Source organism: Anomalospiza imberbis, chromosome 3 (genome assembly GCF_031753505.1).
Source record: "Anomalospiza imberbis isolate Cuckoo-Finch-1a 21T00152 chromosome 3, ASM3175350v1, whole genome shotgun sequence".
Lineage (NCBI taxonomy): Eukaryota > Metazoa > Chordata > Aves > Passeriformes > Viduidae > Anomalospiza > Anomalospiza imberbis.
In genome coordinates, this window is record NC_089683.1 from 101,747,687 (window position 1) to 101,770,636 (window position 22,950).

At 40.9% G+C, this 22,950-nt stretch overlaps 1 protein-coding gene across 2 annotated transcripts; it reads left to right on the plus strand.

Annotated features, from left to right (window-relative positions):
- Window positions 1-295: 295 nt before the first annotated feature.
- TMX4 (thioredoxin related transmembrane protein 4) lies at window positions 296-21,179 on the plus strand. 2 transcript variants are annotated; one of them, XM_068186094.1, is made up of 8 exons: window positions 296-513; window positions 9,236-9,351; window positions 12,454-12,499; window positions 13,101-13,229; window positions 13,900-13,945; window positions 15,395-15,496; window positions 17,176-17,239; window positions 17,679-21,179. In XM_068186094.1, exons 1-8 carry the CDS (start codon window positions 329-331, stop codon window positions 17,960-17,962), a joined length of 972 nt encoding a protein of 323 aa, XP_068042195.1. In that variant the 5' UTR covers window positions 296-328; the 3' UTR covers window positions 17,963-21,179. The 2 variants fall into 2 exon arrangements, with proteins under 2 accessions (XP_068042195.1, XP_068042194.1); XM_068186093.1 differs by having other exon boundaries at window positions 297-513; window positions 17,676-21,179.
- The last annotated feature ends 1,771 nt before the right edge of the window (window positions 21,180-22,950 follow it).

Genomic DNA, 22,950 nt, shown 5'->3' on the forward strand with positions numbered 1-22,950 from the left:
CTTTAAGGAGATCCCGCAGCGCCGGTGCCTCACAGCACCCCGCCGAAGCCATTACCGCTGTTTAACCAGCTCCCACAACACCGCGAGCGCGCCCGATTGCAAGAAAGCTGGGGGAACCTGATCGAGCACTCTGCAAGCTGTGGCCGGAGCAGGTGCCCGGAAGCCCTGTCGGAGCAGCACTTGGCTCCCGGGACGGCTCGGGGCCCGTGCCCGGCCGCTCCCGCCGTGAGGGGCGGGCGGGGCGGGAGGAGCCGCCCCTGCCCCGCGCAGGCCCCGCCCCCGCGGCGGCCGCTCCTGCCCCGACTTCCTGAGGGCGGGCGGGCCCAACATGGCGCCGGGCCGCTGGCGCCAGGCGCGGCGTCTCTTCGGCGCTCTGTTACTCGTAGCGCTGCTGGGTCCCGCCGCCTGCCTCTCTTCCTCCTTCTACAGCCCCGGCGAGCCGCGGAGCAGCGTGCGAGTGCTGTGCGGCTCCAACTGGAGCCTGGTGTTGCAGGGCCAGTGGATGTTGGAGTTGTGAGTAGCGGCCGCTTTCCCGCCCGCCTCGGAGGCAGCGTGGCTGGGGGGGCGAGGGGGGTTCCCTGCGAGGAGTTCCCTGCGGGCATGGCCGGTGACACCAGCCCCGCTGTGGGGAGAAGGGGGCCGGGCCGGCCTTCCCCACGCCGGCAGTGGCTGCCCGGGGACGGCGTGAGGGAGGCGGCGGGCGGTGCCCGCGGTCCCCTCCGCCCGCATTCAGCCGGCGGGCACACCCTGGTCTCTGCAGGGATGGCCGAACAGAGCCCCGCAGGTTCCCGGCCTGAGTGGGCACAGAGTGCCCAAGGTTAAACGGGTCACTCCAGACAGAGTGGAATGAAGGTTATGGAATGAAGGACGTGGAGGTGTCGGAGCGAGCCCAGAGCAGGCCACCAAGTTGATCAGAGGAATGGAGCATCTCTCCTTTGAGGAAAGGTTGAGAGAATTGGAATTGATCACCCTGGAAAAGAGAAGACTTTGGGTAACCTAAATGGGGCCTTCCAGTACCTGAAGGGAATTTACAGGGAAGATGGGGAAAGACTGTTTAGAAGAGTGTGTCATGACAGACCAAGGAGGAGTGCCTTCAAACTGACAGATAGTTGGGTTAAATTGGATATTGGGGAAGAAATTATTTACTGTGGGAATGGTGAGGCCTGGCACAGTTTGCCCAGAGAAGCTGTGGATGCCTCATCCCTGGAAGTGTTCGAGGCCAGGCTGAATGGGGCTTGGAGCCACCTAGTCCAGAGAAAGGTGTCCCTGACCGTGGCCGGGGGTTGGCACTGGATGGTCTTCAAGATCCCCTTCCAGCCCCAACCATTCCGTGATTCTGTGAAGCAGCTGTCCCTCGGGTTCTCATCTGAGTGTCCAAGGTTAAATGAAATGGGTCACTGGGAATAGTGTCCAGCACTGCCCCTTGCCCCTGGGTTCTGTGTGAGCTCCAAGAGGGCTGAATTCCATAGGGAATATTTAGCAGGAGTAGCTTCCAAAGCAGGATTACATAATATCCCAGCCTTGACTTGAGCTCGGAGTTCTCATTCAAGGCAGATGCATCAGATTTCATTAACTTCTGACTGACTGTACTTGGAGCCGTGGCTTTGCCTGTGACATGACACAATTCTTGAAATGCACGTGACTTTATTTTTGGTGGAGCCTCACTCACCTGCTTGTATTTAGAAGGGGGGAATGGAGCTTGAGGGGTTTTTTTTAGGACAGCAATGAATAAAAAAGTAGTTTAAGTAGGCAGTACAGTCACGTGGTACCTGTGGGCCGTGCAGCTATAAAATAGGATTTTATTGTTGCGTGTGTGCTACTCTGTGCAAGTGCTTGAGTTTAAAACAGTTTGAACATCTGAACTCCTGCTCCCTCCTAGATACTTAGCTAGCTACTTAAAGTTTTGGCTTGCTCTTTAATTTGGTTTATTTCCAGTCTCTTCTTTGTGAGATGGACTATTGCCTTTCTTAGGGCTCTAGTGCTCAGGATCCTACTGGACCCTGGTGTTAATCACTGAATAGGTGGTAACGATCTTGAAACAGCTGATAGTGACCCAGGAATGCTAACTGTTGTGGTTGAGGATTTAGAATGGGTTTTGTGTCTCTCTTCATTTATCAAAAGGTGGAGGAAAGAATAAATTTGTTTTAAATTGAAGTTTTTTCACTTAGTCCAATGTGGAAGCAATTGTATGAAAGTTACTGATTCATACACAGGTGAGTTTTAAGGAGGAAGATTATTTTTGGTGACTCAAAATTTTGATTTCTAAAATAAAATATTTAAATAACTAGTGGTGCATGCCTTTGAAGAAATAAAAAGAGAGGAACTGACTGAAATCAGAAGTGGTTGGGGTAGCAAACAATTTGAGTCCTTTGGAAGCCTTTACTCCAATTGAAAAATTGGTCTTTGGTTCAGAGTGAGAGATTGCTGACCACAGCAATGGTGCCAGAGTTAGCTTTAGTGTTAGCTGGGCATGGTACATGTTGCTGCATTGCTTAAATCAAACTCCAATTAGTTTTATTCAGTGTTTGATGTGTGGAAGATCCTCGGGTCTCCACGCTATTTCCTGTGGTTCGTTATTGGTGCTTTCTGCTTTTCTCCTGAGGAGGAACCTTTGTTTTTAATGAGGATGCAAACTCAGTGCTGCCAATGTGGAATTAGTGGGAGTTTGAGCTCCAGGACTGATTTTTTTAATGTTTTCCAGGCAGAATCTGGTCCGGGGTTTTTCCTCTGTGCGCTTTCCGGGTGAAATCTGTTCTGGGTTTCCTCCCCATCCCTGCTCCTGGTCCTCATCGTCAAAATATCTATAAGAGAAGACAAGATATCTGTAAGAGAAAATTCAGTTTTATTTTGAGAGTGAAGCTGGGCAGGCAGCATCTTACAGCCATTGAGTTTTCCCATGGGCAGCAGCTGCATCCCTCTTGCCTAATATTCCTTACTGGGCTTGTGGCTGAAACTCTGGGTGAGAATTCTCTGCCCAGGTGGCTTCAGTGGGGAGAACAGCAAACGCAGACTAATCCAATTCTTGCAGCAGTTTCCATTCTGATGGATTTTGGCTTCTACAGATTTTTATCTGCTTTAGAGCTAGTGATCCATACAGGAGTCCTGCGTGTCAGTTCATGGATTCCTTCAATGCTGTCTCAGGCTGGCTGCTAGGACTGCAGCAATGCTCATTAAAACCTCATTTGTTTAAAGAACTTCCTACTTATTTATAAGACATTTGTTTTCTGAGCAGTACTTTTTTTAATGCAAATGTTACTCTAACATCTTCATGAAAAAAAAATATTTTCATCAGCTGCTCTTTTGAAACCTCTTGCCTTGGTAGGAACAGGTACAGCTGGTGTTTAAGGTCAGTTTTTCTATTTGGGAGTGGAAAATCACTGTGTAATTCCAGTTTTTTTGTTCTTCCCAGATGCATAAATAGAGAAACTTAGGTTTGAAATTACTTGTGTGTGGCATCTGTAGCAGAAATAGGATTTTTCTTCCTTCATTCCCCCTAGCTGAGGTGTGTGTACTCCGCTGGCTTTTTGCAAATATTTTGTTATTCATAGCTGGAAAAATTGCAGGCCCTGGAAGCGCTGCTGCATTTTATTGATAAAAGTATTTTGGAGGAGGTTCTGTATCTGCTAGACATTGAACCATCTTTTGGATGTTGTTACTATCACAGCACACAGGTCTGGGCTGGAGTGCTGTGAGTGTGATGCTGGAATGAGCTGTGTTTAAAAGTTTCCCTATTTCCTTATCTCTGTTCTGTAGCTGTGAGATAATGATTCATTAATATGATGAGTTTTCTTTTTGTCTTTAATATAGTGTCTGTTTGGAACACATAAAACTAATTTCTGGTCTGCTTACTTAAAAGTGCATTTTGCATTTGTAAACAAAACTTGTTCCAAACTTGATTTGTATTAATTTAACATCCTCTTTGTTTTGAAGTAAATTAAAACAAGCAAACAAAAAAACCCAACCCATCAATGAACTTGTTGTCTTTGTGCCTCTGGTTACAAATAAAACTATTTATGCTTTTGGTGCATCTGCAGCGCTTCATGTGCTTGTTCCCAAGTAGGGTGTTAAATGTTTTGGTTCCCCTTTGTTGCAGCACAGACTTACTGCTGTGTGTACCTGAAAAAATGTCTTCCTTGTCCATTTTAATTCTAGCCAGGTGAAAATCAGGAGACCAGTTAATAGTCATGTTTCCAAGGCTCATTATACTTACAGTGTAGGCCCATACTTTTTATTTTTTCATTGTCACTTACCATTAAACATTGCTCTGCTGTCTCCGTGGCCAGCTCGTTGCAAGGGTTTAGCCCTCCCACCAGCACCTTTAGTCTGTACCTTCAAGGGGGTGTGCTAAAAATGAAACTGAATGTTTTGGCATGTGGATGGTTTAATGCTTTTAATCACTTAGTTTGAAATACTTAGTGTAAATAAAATCCCAAAGGATGTGCTAAACTATTTAACAGTTACTGTCAGTTAGGTTAAGAATTCAACAAGATTGAGAATTTTCTGTCACTTAAGGGTGTCTAGTCTTTTACTTGTTAGTGTCCAGGGTTTTCTTTGTCCTATTCTTAAATATACTCAGCAACCCAAAACGTTATACAAGCCAAAAAGCAGAGGGAATGAAAAGCAAATTATCAAACCTCTGTGTTGGTTTTGAAGCCTCTGCAGCTCTGCTGGCTGAGTACAGAGGAAGTGACCAAACATTTTATTTAATAACTGAACACAGCTGTGTGCTGTGCAGGGCATTGGCTGAACAAAAACTGCAAAAATGTGATGCTGAAATACCCTTTGTAGCAGAAGCAAAACAAAACAGGTGCAGAAGGGGACATAAAAATATGTAGAATGATGGAACTTAATCTGCTGAAGCTCTAGAATAATTCTCAAATTTTTTCATTGATTTATTTGCTTTCTGTTTTTTTTTTTTTTTTTTCTATTATTAAAATTTCTCTTTCTTTAAAAAAAAAAAAAAAAAAGCCTTCTCTGGTTTGGAGAGGTTTGGTACTCGGCAGGAAGCTCCTTGATAGCTTCCAGGGCTTGTGTTGTGGTGATACAGATCCGGGTAAATGACAGGAACCAACTTCTGTATCTTTGGCTGCCACCTGCTCACTTGAAAAGTCATTAAAACTGCACAGTTGATCTGGAGCTTTTCTTTTGTTGGCATTACAAAGCTGCCTATCCTACCCCAAGACCTACCTGTGTTTAGAATTGTCTTTTTTATTTTTTTTCATTTTGTATGCTTGTGAGATCTGTAGCAATAAGGCAAAACTATTTAAAAAAATAATTTAATTCTGATGCTTCTTTTACCATTCTGTTGGGTACTGTCCCAACATTTTTGCTCTTATTTTAATAGCATTCCCAGTATGATCTCCATCAAGCAGCTTAGTTTGAGCAAGTTCTGCTGTTTTCAGTTTAGCAAATCCTCTCATGCCTGTATCCATAAGCTGTTTTGCCTTTTTCCCTGATTCGTGCAACTTGGTGAAATGGCTATTCGAGCAAAGTGTGGAATGGTACTCGAGGTTACATCTGTTATTGTTGGTAATGGTAGTGAAAAAGCAGATAAAAAAGAAACCGTTAAATGTACTTGGAAAGGAGTGAAATGGTGAATTCAGTGCCAGGTAGGTGCAAGAAGAGAGAGGAGTGGCTCGGGCTCTAAAATGTATCAGTACATCTTGTCAAAGTCCCTGAGAGGGGTGAATGGCACCTTTGGTCAAACTGGTTTTCACTTGACTGTGTTTTTTTGTACTGCCTCAGTGAAGTTGCTGGTATTTGAAAGCCAAAGCTTGTTCTTTTGTGCTTTAGATCAGAGATAAATAGAAGTCAAAAGCAAAGCCTGAGCCTGAGAGCTTCAAACTTTGCTTTTCAACTGCTTTCTTTGTGCCCTCTGCAAAAAGCTTTAGGTATTGTAATGGAGTAGGAGCAGAAAACACCTGGATACTTGGAAATAGTGATTTTAGTTCACTGAGGTCAATAATTGTTGCTGTGATAGATGTTTGCTGTCTTTTTTATGGAGGGCTGACCGTGTGTGAGAGCATTTCAGCTGTAAAACAGTGCTATGGAAGAGGTCTGGAAGCATCAGGAATGAGTTGTGTGTTGAGGAATGTGCAATACCTGCTTGCAGTGAATAGTTTGGCAGTGTGTCACTTTTAGCTATGATGGAGATCAGCAAATTGCCTTTTAATGTGTAACAGGCTACTGAAAGCTTTCTTTCCTTAACAGGGTTCCCAAGTCTTGATTTAAATTCCACAAGACTTTGATTTTTGACTTGGCCTGTTTTCTTGTCACACCTTTTGCACTGCACCCTGTGCCCTGCCGGTTAATAGAGCTATCCCTTTATGCTCAGGGAGAAGGAATGGGAGTGACAGCCCTAAATTTGGTGATGTTGCCAAAGTGCTAATTGTTTCCTGGCCTGTCTGGAGTATGGCAGAAGAAATTTGGTTACATCTGCTTTTGCCAGGGACCTTCTCTTGCATTTTGTGCCTTGAAAAGTAACAAAGACTGGTTCCACAGCAGACACGAGGGTCTGTTTCCCTGCTCCTACAGATGATATTTTTTTCCTTGAATTTAAGAATGGTAGTTGTACCATAACTTCTGTGGAAATACGGATCTGCCACTGTTCTAAAGACCTTGTTGAAATCAAGTACTTCCCTCAGTCCTTCAGGGTGCAGGAAGTTTTTTAAAACTTTTGATAAATATGTCCTAAGTGTGAGGTATTTTACTCTTCAGTAACTTACCTTCCCTTACACTTTTTCAGTATTTTAAGACTGAGAGAGAAACACAATAAAGCTTTGGTAATGTAAATTTTGTTGTTATATCCGGGAGGTAGTCATTAATTCCTCGATGCCTCAAATGCTGCACAACAAATATGGACGTGAAAGCTCCAGGAAAGTGAGGGTGTTGAGGTAAACAGCAGTGGTAACTCTTGCAGAAATCTGATGTCTATTGCGAGTTCTCTCTTTAAACGTGTGGGGACAGGCTGTTTCCTGGCTGGCAAGAACTGGATGTTTAATTTCAGGAACGTAAAGCAAATATTTTAATCCTGTTTGTCTGTGCCAATGTTTGGCTGGAGTAGCTGGATCTTGCAGCTTTATATGGAACTATTGCCATCCCATGTCCAATATTGATACTAAAAATTAGACATCCAAAAACCACAGCTTTTTGTGAAGTTCACTGTTATGTCCTGTCACTGCTGAACTGTGACATGCGTAGATTTTCATGCTGCTTTGACCCAAAGGAAATATTTTCAATCATATGAGTTTTAGTCGTGTATTGAATATTCCACTTCCTTCAGGAGAAATGCTCACACGTGTCAAATGTAAATATAAATTTTGATGGGGTCGAAATTTCTATTCCAAAATCAGATTAAACAAGATGTATTGATTTTGAAAATCTCATGGTATGAATTTGAGACATCTAGAGAAGCTGGATTTAGAAAACAGTCAAACTTCTCTCTTTCATTTTAGAGCAACACCAGCTGCATTATCTGATGGATGTTTGCAGGTTCTTATTTATCAGTCAAGCTTCTATAATAAAATAATCCTGTTTGTAAAAGTACAGTATCTGTCAGACTGTTATTAAAAGCTCTCTCTGGGCCAGCAGCACAGTGGAGAACATCGCTGCATGTCAGACTTGTTTCCAGCATCTTTTGGAAAGATACTGAGGGGCTGTCTCTTGACAGGATAAGACTTGTCCTTTTTGCAGATGCTTTCACACAGAATGATGTTGACTTTAAAAGACAAGATATAAGCTTTCACAGTTAGACTCATAAATTTCTTGTACAGTTAAATAAAACAAGTATTTTTAATTTGTGTCCTTGAAACTGCCAAGTGACAAGATTCCCTTTTTAAATACAGGCGTTTAAAAACAACCACAACGGACTCAGAGTACATTTAATTCCACCTCTTCTATGAGAAATGATCTGTTTTACATTAAGCATTATTCATATGAAATATTTGGGGGTGGCTGAGGATATCTCTGTCTGCAGCCAGTAGGGAGGTAAGCATTCCTGGCAACAGCCAGAGAACAGGGATTCCCAGTCCCTCGGTCACACAGCAGTGGTGGCTGAGAAACCAAAGGAGTGGAGAACCTTGTGAAGGTTCCCAGTGATGGTTTTGTACTAAGGATCTTAGACTCTGCCCAGGAGGGAATGTGTTTCTATGGTTTGCAATGGATGGGGAGTGTGGTGGCATCTGTGGAGCACTGTGTCAAGGAGAGTGTTCCTAGACTCACTGCTTTTATGGTGGCATTTGTGGAGCACTGTGACAAGGGGAGTGTCCCCATACTCACTGCTTTTATGGTGGCATTTGTGGAACACTGTGACAAGGGGAGTGTCCCCATACTCACTGCTTTTGCTGCCAGAAGCCTCCATCCCCGCCCTGGTAAATCAGATTAAATCCCATAAAGGTCTCTCCTCATTAGTAAAAGGCTGAGTCTGTGCATGGGCGATTGCCCCACCTCAGGCTGTACCTCCCAGTCCTGGTTCCCTTCAGTGTGTCTAACAGAGCTTGGCAAGTTGCACAAGTTTCATGCAGACTTGGCCAGCCAAGTTAGGCTAAAATACAGAAAGGTGGCAAAAGGGATTTTATCATCAATTTTATCTGATGTTATCCTTTATATTAGCAGCTCTGTTTCCAGATTGATATTACCAATAGATGCAAAATTGGTTTAATTCTTCTGATTAAGAGTGTAGAAAATTCAGCTCTTGAAAAGAGCACTCCTATTTTTCTGAAATGAATCTTGGGTAAAAACAAGATGATAAGTATGAGCAGCTGGAATTTGATGTGTGCTCTTTTTAAGTCTCTCATGACTGCTATCAAAAAGGGCATGGTGTGATGTATGGAGTAGTAGGCTAAGGCAAATGCAATTTCAGGAAGTTCTGAGATGTGGGAAATAAATACAAAATGTTGTGATGAAGGATACTGCTTCAGAGGACAACCTGGCTTCAGTAATTCAGATAGCTGCCATGGAAATGTATTTTATTTCCTATGTAAATAGAATAAATAACAAGAGGTGAGGAGTTTGGATATGAATTTCTCAAATCTGTGATTTGTTTTGTTCTAATAACATGGGGAGGAATATAGGAATTGATAAAAGCTTTAATTGTCTTATTCCATAGACTTGATTAAGAAAAACTGTAGGTTTTTTCATTTGTGATTGACGTGTTTGTATATTTTCTGTACAATAAATCAATTTAAATGTCGTTGTGTAAGAGTTTTAAAATATTTCCTCTGCCTTCCCCCTTCAGTTACGCTCCTTGGTGTCCAGCCTGTCAGCAGATTGAGGCGACCTGGGAGAGCTTTGCCAAGGAGAGTGAGCAGCTCGGCATCACTGTTGGAAAAGTGGATGTCACTCAGGAACCAGGTACAGCATGAAACAGAGTGCTTTAGTAACAGGAATTATTCAATACAACTACCATTTACTGTTTATTTAGGCTTCAAAGTCAAAATAATGTTATCCACACTTTGTTTCTCCATACAGTTCGTATTTCTGAACTGAAGTTTATAAACTCAATTTGAGGGATTAAAGAATTGGGGGGGAGGTGATCTGGCTTAATGCTGATTTACAAGAGGCTTATTCTCTATTTTAATCTTCTTCATTGGAAGCTGTTGCCTGTCTCATTTCTCCAGCCTGTCTGCAGAAGATTCCAGCTGTGTAGCCTCCCATTAGGAGAATTTCTGGATGTGGTAGAGCAAGCCTTCTTTAATTAAAGTTGCTAACTGTTTCCACCATGTTGCTGGTTTGTTGACAGCTTTAATTGTGGCAGTGCTTTATATTACAGATGTTATTGCTGTTACCTGTTGGTGATGCACATATGCAAATATGTTTATAAAAACACTTCCCTAACTGTTCACAGAAGCATGAGTGCAATCTAATTTATTCCTTTGGTGACTCCCTTCAAAGTTTTGAATGTGTCTTTGTACAAGCAGTATTAATATTGTATAAACCTCTGCATCTCCTGGGAATGCTTCATTCTTGTTTGGGCTTTGAGGGGATAAAGGATTTTATCAGCAGTATCAAAAGACTGATAGATGAGATGTTAGGGAAAAAGAGGCCAGACTTCACTGATTTTTCTTTGGTTTTGCCTTATAAAGTGTGTGAAAAATGTGTTTATTAGTTGAATACATGCTGAACAGATTTACTGTATCAAAAGTCTTGTCTCAGAATCAGCAATCTAAGTTGACAAGAAAATGCCAGCTGTTCTAGACCCTGTGTAGGTTTATGTCTCATTAAAAGTTCACAAGTATACAAAAAATCTGGTATCAAAAAGCTGCATATACTAATCATTATATAGTGTAATGAACAGATGAGTTGTAATATTACCTTGTTTAAATAGATGTAAACTTAATACTTGAATTTCTAATGTTGCTGAGAGTCCTGACCCCCAAGCATGTGTTTCTTCTGAGTCAAAGGACTGAACAAAATGATGAATTTGTACCAAAGCTCATGTAATAAACCTACAACATCCAGCTCAGCACTGAAAGCTGCAGGCACTTCTAGAAGTAAGGAATGCTCAAACTGGAAAACAAACATTTATTACATATTTAACCTTTGGTGCTGATGTAATTTGGAAGATACGAGTTTCTATGGAGCTCTCCAAAGTTACTGAGGTATTTTTACCGTGGGCTTTGCATCAGCCTTTCAGTTGTGTTTAAGTGCTCTGTCTCCTTTCTTGCTTGCACAGTGGTACTTTAATTAGTCGTAGTTATGTAACCCCTTCATTGAATTGAAAGTAGTCAAAATGTGTTCAATTAGGGGAAAACCATGAGATGAGTGATGAGTGAAGAGTTACATAAAACTGCACTTCCCTGACCGGCAGGAGAAAGTGGCCATTCATGGTGCTTAATTGCAGGAGATGCCTGAAGAATGAATCCACCAGTCTTAATGGCTTCACAGCAGATTTCAGTCCCTTGATGTTTCAGCCTTAAAGTGCTTCCTCTTGCCTCATCTTCTCCACTGAAATGTTCAGTGTGGAACAAGCAAATAGTGGAGATGCTTCTGGACCCTTAAATTCTGCATACATGTGGTGCCTTTTTTAAGTTCCCGATCATGACATTTACCTGTGAATTACAACAAGACTTCTTGGATCTTCTGTGTCTGCCTTGAGTAGTTGTTGGCTGAAAGCAGCTAGAGTTTTAGATGACATCTCTATTCTCTGTACGTTTTGAAAGGGTTTTTTAGTTTTTGGTTAACTGCTGATTTCATAGTGGATGTCAGTTTCGATTTGCAGAGAGAGACAGATGCTAACTGTAGCCAATTCAAGATTGTATTAAACAGGCACCAAAACAATTTAATGTGTTTTTAAGTTTTGTAGCTGACTCAAAATCTAGGAAGGTGCCTTGGATAACCAGCAAACCTCCACCAAAAATATTGGGGAGCTTAGATGTATTTCATAACTTTTAGATTTCAGAGTTGCTTCTTAGGTGTTCACTCTAGGATAGGCCACAGGTAAGAGGTTTGAGCTGTTTTATTTCCTTTGCCTGGGTGACATTTGTAAGAACTTCAAAAAGCCTTTCAGTGTTCCTGTGACTTTCTCTGTTGTTAAGCTAATTATGTTCTTTGTGACTCTCCACCCAGTTTTCCATGTGCAGCTGTGCTGTCTGCTTTATTCATTCTGCTGTTACACTTATGGGTTTGTTGGCTTTTTATCTCTCTGTGCTGGCACAACTTTTAGCTGTTTCAGAAAGTTTTTCATCACCTTGCCTCTCGTAGCAATAGAGGCAGAGAGCTCAAAAGTTGAAGTAAAGAGGCTTTCCTTTCTGGAACTTTAAATATCATTTGCTTTACATGTCTTCAAACAAAATACCAAACAATAAAAAAAGCCATAATCCTTTTTTGCCTATTCCATAGAGGAATTCAAACAGAGGAAAACATTACCACTGAAACTTTTTAAAATACCTGGCTTATTTCAGTATGGCTCATCTTTGTCTCTAAAGGTAGAAACCCTTTTGCTCCAATACTTTTCCATGGCTAATCGTGTTGCCTGGAGCTGTTTGCTTTATTGAAGGCTGCGTAAGACCTTCATTTCCCAAAAGATTTTCACAGAATTCTATAAAAGGCAAAGTTAAATAACTGTACTCTGCACTGGTACTTTATATGAATTTCAGTTGCTGCCTATAGGAATTCAGCCCTTTGTAATGGACTCTGAGTGCATCTAATGCTGGGCTGGTCCAAAACTTCAGCTGCCTGCAAATGCTGAGGAGACAAATCCATTGATGAGGAAAATTACCTGTCAGTAAACATTTTTCAAGCTAAACACTTTTCCTTAATTTATAACCAATATTTAGTGTCTGTTACTGTTTGTAGCATATCTGAAGACAAACTGTTAACCTGTATTTGCAAAACAATGGTGAAAGCTGTGCAGCCTGCTCTAAAATACAGATATGTAGGTATTTATAGAAAAGTCAGAATGCTGAGAAATTTCAGTGTTACTGAACTGTTTGTGTGATTTTCTTCCCTTTCTAGGCTTGAGTGGTCGTTTCTTTGTCACAACACTTCCTACAATTTACCAGTAAGTGTGTCATACTGGAAACTGCAGCTATTGAGTCCTACTTGTCACTTGATTTAATCTGTAACTGAAAAGTAGGGGAAAATGAAGGAAGAGTGACTTTTGATTTCAGTTCAGGTTATTGTAGCTTTGATTGCATGATGAAATCCTTATGTGAGGCTTTTCTTTAGTTTAAGTTTCCCTGCTATCCATACTATTAAAAATGGAGCAAAGAAGACATTTGCTGTATCTCTTCTCCAATAAGGTGATGCCATCCTTAAAATATTGAAGCCTTCATTAAGAGTATTATGAGTCGTGCAGATATACAAACAAATACATATATATGTGCACTTTTAATTCTGACTTGTATTTAGAAATGGTTTGGTTGTTAACCTCATGTGCTTTGTGTATTTGCTGTAGCACCAGTGAATAGTTAAGAAAAATAGCAGCTTCATAAATGGCAAAACCCCATACTGTTTAAAAACTGAGATTTTCTATCATGGATTACAGTTCCCAAATCCTCAGCTCTGAGCAAGTGAAATCTGTAGTGTATGTGGGGGTTTTGGTTGGGCTTTTTACTCCAGAGTTTGGGGGCTGTCTGTGCTGATGGGGGTTTGTTTTGCAGTGCCAACGATGGAGTGTTTCGCAGATACCGCGGCTCCCGGACCTTGGAAGATCTACAAGGCTACATCTTAGAGAGGAAATGGGAAGCTGTGGAGCCTGTAGCAGGATGGAAGTCTCCCTCTTCTATAATGTAACACTTGATTTTTGTTAACAAGAATGTGTTTTATATCTCATTATTCATTGAGGGTCCTGTGTTGACAATTTAAAGACAAAAGGCCTTTATTCCTTAGACTTGCAGGCTTTGCAGAAGCCATCAGTATTGGCAGCTTGGTTACCAGCTTCTCACCTATAAAGGCAGCTTATTTTCTACATTTGCTTTTGTTTGTGCTTCCTAGGGCTTGTTTATGTCATCTTTGAAAAGAGATTAAAAGAAATACAGCCACTGAACATTATGTAAAGTGGCATTTCCAATATCATTTATGTAGATTTTTGCTTCATGCCTTCTGGCTACTGGCAGCCTTTAGCTTTAAAGATTTTTTTATTATTATTTCTTTGCAAGAGAGACTTTTGTTTTCCTTCGGAACAGCAAACAGTGTAGGATATATAAGAATTTGTTTTAAGAGAGAGGGATTTGCTTAGAAATATTGTAGAAAGCTTGCGTGGCACAAAGGATGAACCAAAGACGTGAGTGGCCTGCAGTTCATTCTGGCTGAAACCATTATGTATAAATTCACATCAAAGATCCAGAGAGGGCCCTTACTTTTCTTGTGAGAAGGAAGAAGAGCTGTAGGATATTTAGGAATGGGGAGAGGAGCTACAGGGCTGCTGTGAACCTGTCCTTCCATTTCCTTGTTCTCTAGGATGCATGGCATGGCAGGGCTGTTTCACTTCTCGGGATGGATCAGGGTAAGTAACTGTATAGTGTTTTCTATATTCCTTTTTATGCTTAGAATAATCATATGTTTAAAAGTCAATACTTAACTGAATATTTTTATTATCCCTTTATGAGAGTTGCATCATGTATTGCACAGGAGAAGGGAGGGCAAGGGGATTTTTTAGTAATAATTTCTGCGTTTGGGTTCAAACTGTCAACACCACTTGTGTAGGAACATGATGAATTTAGATATTAAAGTAATTATCAGAAGTAAAGGAGAAATGCTTAGCTACAATAAAGTGTGCTTTAAAATATTAAAGCATATTTTACTTTAAAATATTTCAAGATGCTTTTATTTGGGAACTTTCCACGTTTTTCCATGGCATCCAAATACTGAGAATTTTCAGATTTTTGTTAGGAAACATCCTCTTAAAACCTTTGAGTGTCAGTGAGATTGAGAGACTGTATTTGATTGCAGCAAAATATGTTACTACTGTAACATGTGCTTCAGAAAAGAAATGTAGTTGAGAGTTGGAACAAGTTTGTATCACTTCTACAAAGCACCAAACTAACACAGAATCAAGCAGAGCTCTGAGTTGTGTATCTTTGATTCTTTTACTGGATAATATTTACTTTTTATAGCCTTCTGATGTTTCTCTTCCATGGTTACTTTGAAGTGGTATTATTTCTCTATAGTCTCCTTCCTGAAAGATTAATTGTCCTGGGAAGAAACCTCTAATTTGTGTTCCACTTCGATGAATATTTCAGGTGTACATTTCCTCACTGCTCCTGCTCTGCTGTCTTTGCTTAGGCCTTAATAAATATCAAAAAATGTTCTGACATTTAAAAGGAATACTCTGGAATTTTCGTATTTAAACGCTTGTAAATGTTGATTGTGGTTTGTTTTGAAAGAGATTTCATGTCATAATTGACTTCCTACCAACTCACTGACTCAATGTGCTGCTTGACTCAGCCAGTTGAATTTGTAGGTTTGAGGAAGTTTGAAAAAAATCTTAATACTGTATTTGGGTTATTATATTTACATTTAGAAGTGAAATAATTTATTTAGTGTATGCTTAGAGTATGTGGCTCCTTTTAAGAGCTAAAAAGCTTAAGTAAGAGCTGAATAGCTTAATTTTAGTTAATGAACAGATGCCACATAACGATGAAGGATGTGATACTTTCCTGCAAGCTCTAAGGCTCCTCATCCATCCATCTGCAGTAAAAGTTGTGTGTGGCATCTATAATGCTGAGTGTCTTAAGGAGAAGGAATTGTGCATCCTCTGCTTAAAAAGCCTTTTAATGTGAACAAATCAGTAAAACCCCCCAAGATTTAATGGTGTCAAAAGGGGAAGACTTCAGTATAAATACTGTTAAATGAAAGGTCTTAATCAGACAGCAATTCATGTAATGGTGTTGGCAGTAGAAATCCTAAGTGGTTTTAGGTGTGAAGTTATTAAGTATCTTGTTCTAATTTCCAGCAAATTCATAACTACCTCACTGGCACTCTTGGAGTTCATGTTTGGATTTCCTATGCCATCTTCATCTTAGCTACCTTACTGATTGGCCTGCTCCTGGGTTTGGTAAGAAAATATTACTTTTTTTCTCAGTTAACTAGAACTCTTGCTTTGCATTATCTTGTGAAAAAAATAAAACCAACTTTGGTCATAAGATACACTTAAATATACCTTGCTTTAATTATATATTACTGAATACTACTAGCTCTTCCCTGTGACATCCAGAATGTGTGAGAGTGGATTAAAGCTGTGCCAGGGAGGTTTAGACTGGACATGAGGAAGCAGAGGGTGGTTAAACACTGCAAAAGGCTCCTCAGAGGTGGTCAGTCCCCACAGGCCTGTCACTGATTAAGAAGCATTTGGACAGTGCCCTCAATACAAATCAGGTCACCTTCTTATGAAATCTTATCAAATTCTTATGAAATGCTTCGATTTAGATTTGTTTAGTCCGTCCACTAAAATGAGAGATTCTTGTACTGGCCTTTTTATATCTAAGACTATTCTACTTAAGGGTGGAATGTGTGTGGTCAGAGTTGGTCAAGACTCCAAATTTCTAAAAATATAGGCTTTGTGGAGAGTTTTATTAACCACAGAGGAATTGATTTTGTGGGAGTCAGCAATGTAAGGATTCTGCCACACTGTTACTCAAGATCAAAGGATGAAAATATTTTTTAAAGATTTGGGGGTTTAGCTTTTTTCAGATTAGTTGCCTGTTCACAAGTGCATTCTGCAGCTGCAAGGACAGTTCAAATATTTCTGCTGGTAATTGGTTTAACCTGCTGCTAAGTCACTATTCCTTGTAGGATGTGTAGAAGTTGTTTCTGGAATGTGGATCTCTGCCCTTCAGCCCAAATATTAGTGAAATAATAAAAAACTTTGTCAATGTATTTCCCAGTAGTTCTGGGAAGTGATTTCAATGCAGTTGAAATTTAAATTTAGGCAAAACCATGTTTTTATACTCGATGTGCATACAGAATTGTTGTATACAAGCAAATGTTTTTGATTATTCAATTTCAACAGCTGTGTTTTTCTAGATGGTAGATTTTCACCAAATGAGAGGAAAACAAGTTAGTGTAACTAGGAGCAAGTGAATATAATGTTTTAAAAGAAACTCTCCTTCTTAATCCTTCACTAAAAAAAAACCCAACTGAAAAAGCTGAAAAATGTGAAGTTAATCTCCCAGTTCTTTCCAAAAAGCTTTTCAATGATTGAAATATATTTCTTTCACACGGTGTCAGCTCTGTCTTTTTCTTTGCACTATTCTTAGCATGTGACAGTGAGGCACAAATGTCTTCCTTGCATTTTGAGTTCTGCACTGGGCTGGTTAAATAATGAGCGCAAAAGGTGGAACACACATTTGTATTGGGGAGCCAGGGATAGGAATGGAATAACATCCCAAAATACAGGAAATCTTGACCAAGGTTTTTTCATAAATTTACAGAATGTAAAAATTCTCAACTGTGCTCTGAGCTGTTCTTCAGCTGTTAGCAGTGTCAGTACTGAATAAATTTAGGAAAGTAGGAGGCAGAAAATGGGTAGTAGAAAGCAGGGAATTCTGGTTAGTACACACTGAGAACGCACTTTTTTCCATGTTTTTATTTAGCTCTTATCTCTAAGCAAGATAATACAATTTTTCTAAATTTGATTGTGTTATCTATCTAAAAGGAATGAGTGCAGGAACTTTTGCAATTGTTAATAAATGCCATTTTTATTATTGCTAATGAATGCCTTTTTCCTTTCCACAGGTCCTGGTTTTGATTTCAGACTGCCTCTGCCCAGCCAGGTCAAAACACAGAGCTGAAACACCTGGTAAGAACTCTTTAAGAGGATGAGAAGCTGTAGTTTCACGTGTAAGTTTGTAGGAGGAAGGGCAATACACCGTTCAGATCTTAGATGTGAACCACTAATCCAGGAACCAAGTAAAATTGGTTTGTCTTTGGTTTGTAACTTAGTGGAATAAAATGAAAGTCTATCTGTGCCTGACATGCAAGGAAAATAAATGGAAGTAGAGGAGAAATCTACTGAAGATTTAAGGAAATAACTGAAAAATAAGGAAAAGTTTTCAATCACAGAACCACAGAATGGTTCAGGTTGGAAGGGACTTCAAAGCTCATCTGGTCCAATCCCACTTGGAGTAATAACAGTAATCCATTATCATATTAATCAGTATTTCAGAATATGTCCCTGAAATTTTAAAAGGCTTTGCTGTGAGATTCAGTCTAACTGCAGTCTCTGCTTTGTTTAGAAGAAGCAATTACCAAGGAGAACGCGGAGAACGCGGCGCTGGAGGAGCCGGAGGAGGCCGCGGAGCTTTCCGCGGACGATGCAGAAGAGGCTGCCGACGTCAAAGATCTCTCAGACGGGGAAGATGCAGCAAACTCAAGTGCCGATGAGTCGGAAGAGGATTTAGCACTTGGAAAAGAATCAGGGGGAGAAGAAATGGAAGACTTAAGTGAGCAGCCTTTAGCTGAATCAGAGACTGAAAGCACAGTGAGGCAGCGGAAAAGTCAGGGGGCTGAGAAGGAACTATAGTTTTCCCAGTGGTGTATCTTGTACACTTGGACCAAAGAAGTGTCAGACCCCTCCAGGGTCTGAAGCTGGAGCTTACACTTGATTTGTCATTGGTGTTTACTCAAAGCTCTGCTCTGCCAGCAGGCTCCTCTTTTTTTAAGCTTAGTACTTGCTTACTTTCTTTGATAAGCACATTTGCTGTGTGTTGTTTGACCTTAGCTGTGACAATCAAAATCAGTGTCTTATCTGTTCCATGTCCTCTCAGAGAAAAAGGAGGTGTCAGCCTCAGTTCACCAGCTCTGAAATGATCATTGTATATGTGTCCCTCTAAGGACTGACCTGGGCAAGATCAGGACTTCTAACTCCACGGTAGCTTGGCAGGACTGTGACTTTTCTGTCTGAGTGTTGATTGTTCCCAAATGCCACAGAAGCACAGAGACAATTCACTAGTGAAAGGAGGCACCTTACTGGTCTTCTATCAGAAATGTTGTGTGCCATGAGTTTGTTTTTATCACTTTCAGCTGAAGCACCTTTCTCTTCCATTTCTATTTGTGTTTGTTTTGGAAGTTGATCCTGCAGCTCACCCCCCAAATGTGGCAATTTTTGGTGATCCAGAGGCTGTGCAGCTTGAGTTGTTTGACCCAAGGAGTTGGAGTAGTTAAAAACCTCAGGCAGGAAGAGTGGCAGCTAAATGTTTAAAGTGTGTTGGAACTTCTAGAAGGTTTAAAGGAAATTATTTTGGTTGGGGGGAAATTTTGCCAAAGCACAACTATTTTTTTTTTCTTTTGGTAATTTATTCCCATCAGGAGATTGTAGCAGGAAATACTCACTTTGGAGTCAGTAAGTTGTGTTATCTTGCCAGTACAAGTTTGTCATGTGCAGTGCAGTCCTGCCATTTCCAACTCAGAATGCTTTTGGCAGAACTCGAGCTGCTTCAGTGATGTTATCTGAAGAGGCACTTAGGGTTTTACCTTTGATCACTTTTCTACTTTTGGAATCATCACGTTGGGGAAAGAGAGGGGGCACAGGTGGGTAGTGGTGAGAAGCTTTGGGCTGCTTCTGTCAGAACAAACGTGCGCGTGTTGAACTGTGTAAAGTGAAAACGGCTCGTCAGGTAGACAGCATTGGATGTGGTTAGACTTGGGTCATTAAACATATCAGTGTATCACTCCTTTGGGTTAATATCTAAGTCTTTTTTGGTGAGGAGTACCCTCCATGAGATCCTGTATGTTCCTGCTTTGTTGATGTATGACCATGAATGTAAGATGTGTCCTAATCTTGATATTATTTTTAAAATATATGTATGTTGCATAAACCTTGGTGACATGCATGAATTTAATCTTGTTCTTCAAGAACGAAGAGTAGTCAGAGATGAGATCATCTCCTATCAGAAGAGAAGTTGCAAGTGCAAAGTGCTGGTTTCCTTTGAGACTGAGATTAATAGGGCAAATTTGTGTTGAAATCTGTTTTGTTGTTGTTGTTTTTTAATGCTTATAAAGAACATGTTTGCTAAGAAAGCTCAACTTTACCATCTATGTTTTCAAACTATGTGGTAGAAACTCTGCATTTGTCTGGTAGAGCTGCTCAAAGAAGAAAATTACACCGCATATCCTGAATTTGAAATTTCTTAAGGAGTACTCCCAGTCTGGAGTTTGAGTTCCATATAGTGGACACCTCTAAATGTGCTTTCACATAGGTGAAAACAGACTTGATAATACCTGTATATTGCACTATCTTGAGAAGAGCTTGTGATGTTTGAGTGTTGTCCCATTTAACTGAGCACAGCCACAGCACCCAGCAGTAGGTGAGACAGACAGCATCCCTTAAAAAGCTACACTTCTATCTGCAAAAACCAAGGAAACTTTGTGGCCACTATGGTGTGAAGAGAAGAACTGTGCACTTCGAAGACAAAAAGGTGTTCTTGCAAGAGTTGGGTTTCCCTGTGGATTTCACAAGCAAACAAACCATACAATTGGCACTTTGTCCTAAAAGGCACATGGTCTGTGCGATGCTGTGGGAGAGATCAGAAGCCCCTTTGTGGTGTGTCTGAATTCTCTGCTCACATTTCCTCTGTTGTGGCATGTCACAGTTGGGTTTGGATTATTAAAACCAAAGGTATGAAGTGTTTTCCACCATGACAGACTGAACTGTGAGATCACTGATGAGTGGTGATTAAGTAAGCAGGCAGCAGGTGATAGCAGCTTAGATCTCTGTTGAATCTAGAAATGAGCTTGGTCAGGCTTCTAAGGGTTCTTGAACATAAGATGGATGTTGCTTCTGTGTTTTCATGAATAAAGTAGGGAATATTAATGCTGACTGGGTTTAACCCTATTTGATGTGTATTGGTGTATCTTACTACAAAGGTCACTGAATTGTGGTTAAGGCTTTGCTTAGAAAAGGTGATACTGTGCAACCATTGATCTCTCCAACTTAAGTTTATGTTTGTAGGAAAATTGCCGTAGTGTGATACTGGAGATACTCAGTTTTGACTAATATTTATCTGGGAAACAGCAGGCAGTAAACACTGTAAAGGCTAAATTTGTGTTTAACAGAAAAAACTATTAGCTGTGCAGTAGAAGTGTCATGTTAATATACCTTCCAGGATCAGGTATTTTCCCACTAAAACGCATTTTAGTTGAATCATGAGAGTAGTGCTAATTAGACTATGACAGTAGTTGTAAACTTGGTGTGTTTTCAAAAGGTCAGGATCAACCTTTTGTGCAATCTGGGTGTACTGTTATCTCTGTTCTGTTAGGATTAATCATGAAGAAATTGAATTTGTTCTTGCAACCTCAGTATAGACAAAAAGGCCTTGGAGAAGCTGCTGCTGGCACTGTTAAAAATGTTTTGATGAAGGACAGGGCCTTTCAGGCTTGTGAACTAGAGCTGTGTGTCAAAATTAATTTAAAATTGTTGAGAAGCAATTTAAATATCAGTTGGGCTGCATGCCACTGGAATGGGAATGCTTAACAGCAAGTCATGTCAAAAATCTGGCAGATTCCTTTTTCAAGAGGCTGGAAATCCATCCAGCATTCTAAACCTCCTGTCCTTGGGATCTGTGTGAAACTTGTATGTGTGTCTTGGAATGCTCTGTATCTACTGCCCCTGTGGGGGTGGCACTTGTTATGTGGGTTTTCTTCTTGGAAATGTTACACAGGGTTGTCTGTTACATGAAAGTGTTGCAAATTTATACTTAGGCATATTTTTACTGAAATGCCACATAAAATTTTGTATTTATCACCAGCTTGGAGTCCTTTTCATTTCCTCAGTGCAGAGTTGGCTCATCTGTGTTGTTAAAAAAGGTTGGTTTTTTTTTTTTTTTTTAATAATGCAGATCTTCCAATTAATCATAGAGGTTGTGACTTGTGAAGATTCCTTAAAATCTTTAAAAGGAACCTGGACATCAATTAATTGTTTCCTTTTGGAGGGTTTCCCTGGAGGAGCCCAGGGTTCTCAGAGGTTCACAGTGGAGCTCGAGAGAACAGCATAACTGAACCCTTAAAGGCTTCACCTCCACACAACGTAGTTCTTTCCCCTCCCTGAGAAATCCCCTAACTCTGCCAAAGCTGTGCTGACTCCCTCTGGGATTTGGAGGCCAGCAAGAAATGTACAGACCTAAACGAGCCATCCTCAGGTTGTGGTTCACATTCCAGGCAGTGCTGCAGGAATAGGCTGTAGGGGCAGCTGTGCCAGAGAGAGAAGGGACTGCCTGGAACCATCCCTGCGACCTCCTTGGACAGTGTGAGCAGCTGCTGGATTCTGCTCAGGTGAGTTACCTGAGCTGCCTCTCCCTGTGAACGGAGCGGCTGCAGGGCCTGGGCCGCTTGCCACTCACTTTGGTTTTCTCCTTTTCCATTGTGTTCATTTCAGGATGCAAAGTGGAAGTTGGAATGGTATCAAATGAAGCCATTTTGTTTGCTGTCTCGTCAGCTGCTTCTTGTTCTCTTTTATGATGTGACAATATGAAATTTTCTCCATGAAAACATCACATGGAATATTACTACAGGCAAAATTGGGTCGGGTTTTGATCAGGTTCAAGCAATCAGACAAATCCAAGCTCTAGTTTTGTAGAGGAAATATTGAGAAGAACTAAAGTGGTAGAAAAGCTTGATTTTTTTATCTGGAACTGGACCAGTGGTAAGTCCCAGCTCTGGGAATGCAGCTGCCCAGTAGTATGTGCTGTCGTTTCCTTCTGTTGGGGAGTAAGTTGTATTTCACTTCAGTAAGTACTGTGGTGATTACTTATTTTTAACTAAACATCTTCATTCCTCTCCCGTTAGAAAAACACCTAAAACTCTCTGCTTTTACTTCTTCTTTCCTGAGGAGAAAGGAAAGCTCCATATTTAAACATACAGGGAACAAATGGGGATGTAGTTATCGTAATATTTTCATTTAAATTTCCATTTTACATGGAAAGGTTATTTTAATGGCTCATTAGAATTACTTGGAGCCTGCTGGTACTTCATACTTTTACATTTGTTAATCTGGATTCCAGGGGAGTGTGGGAGATGAGCCTGTGCACCGCAGATTTTCCTCCCACAGGCTGGGCCAGTGCCTCACATGCTTGCAGAGGATGCAGAAAGGACAGTGGCCATGCCAAGTGTCAGTCACACATCAGGAAATTACAGGATCACCCTCGATAAGAGCACTTTTTATGTCTTTGTTGCTGTGGTTGTGGGCACAAGAGTAACACTGAGTCTTTGTTGTAAATCTGCCCTGGATTGGTTTCATTGTACTCAGAACCATCCAGCTCCTCCCAGGAGATCGAGTCCTCTGCTCAATGCTCCACTCTTCTGCCATCCCAGCAGTCTCCAGACTTCCCAGCTGACTTCCCAAAGTAGACATCTAGGGGCCTGTTCCAGCCACCTGCTGGACGGCCAAGGAGCTGTCCTCATCCCTGCACCATCTGTCGGCTTTGACTCCCACAGTGGAGTTGTCAGATGGCTGCTGGGGTAAAAACTCCACAAATATTTTCTGTTGGTTCTCCTGACTGGCTTGGAGGGGACAAA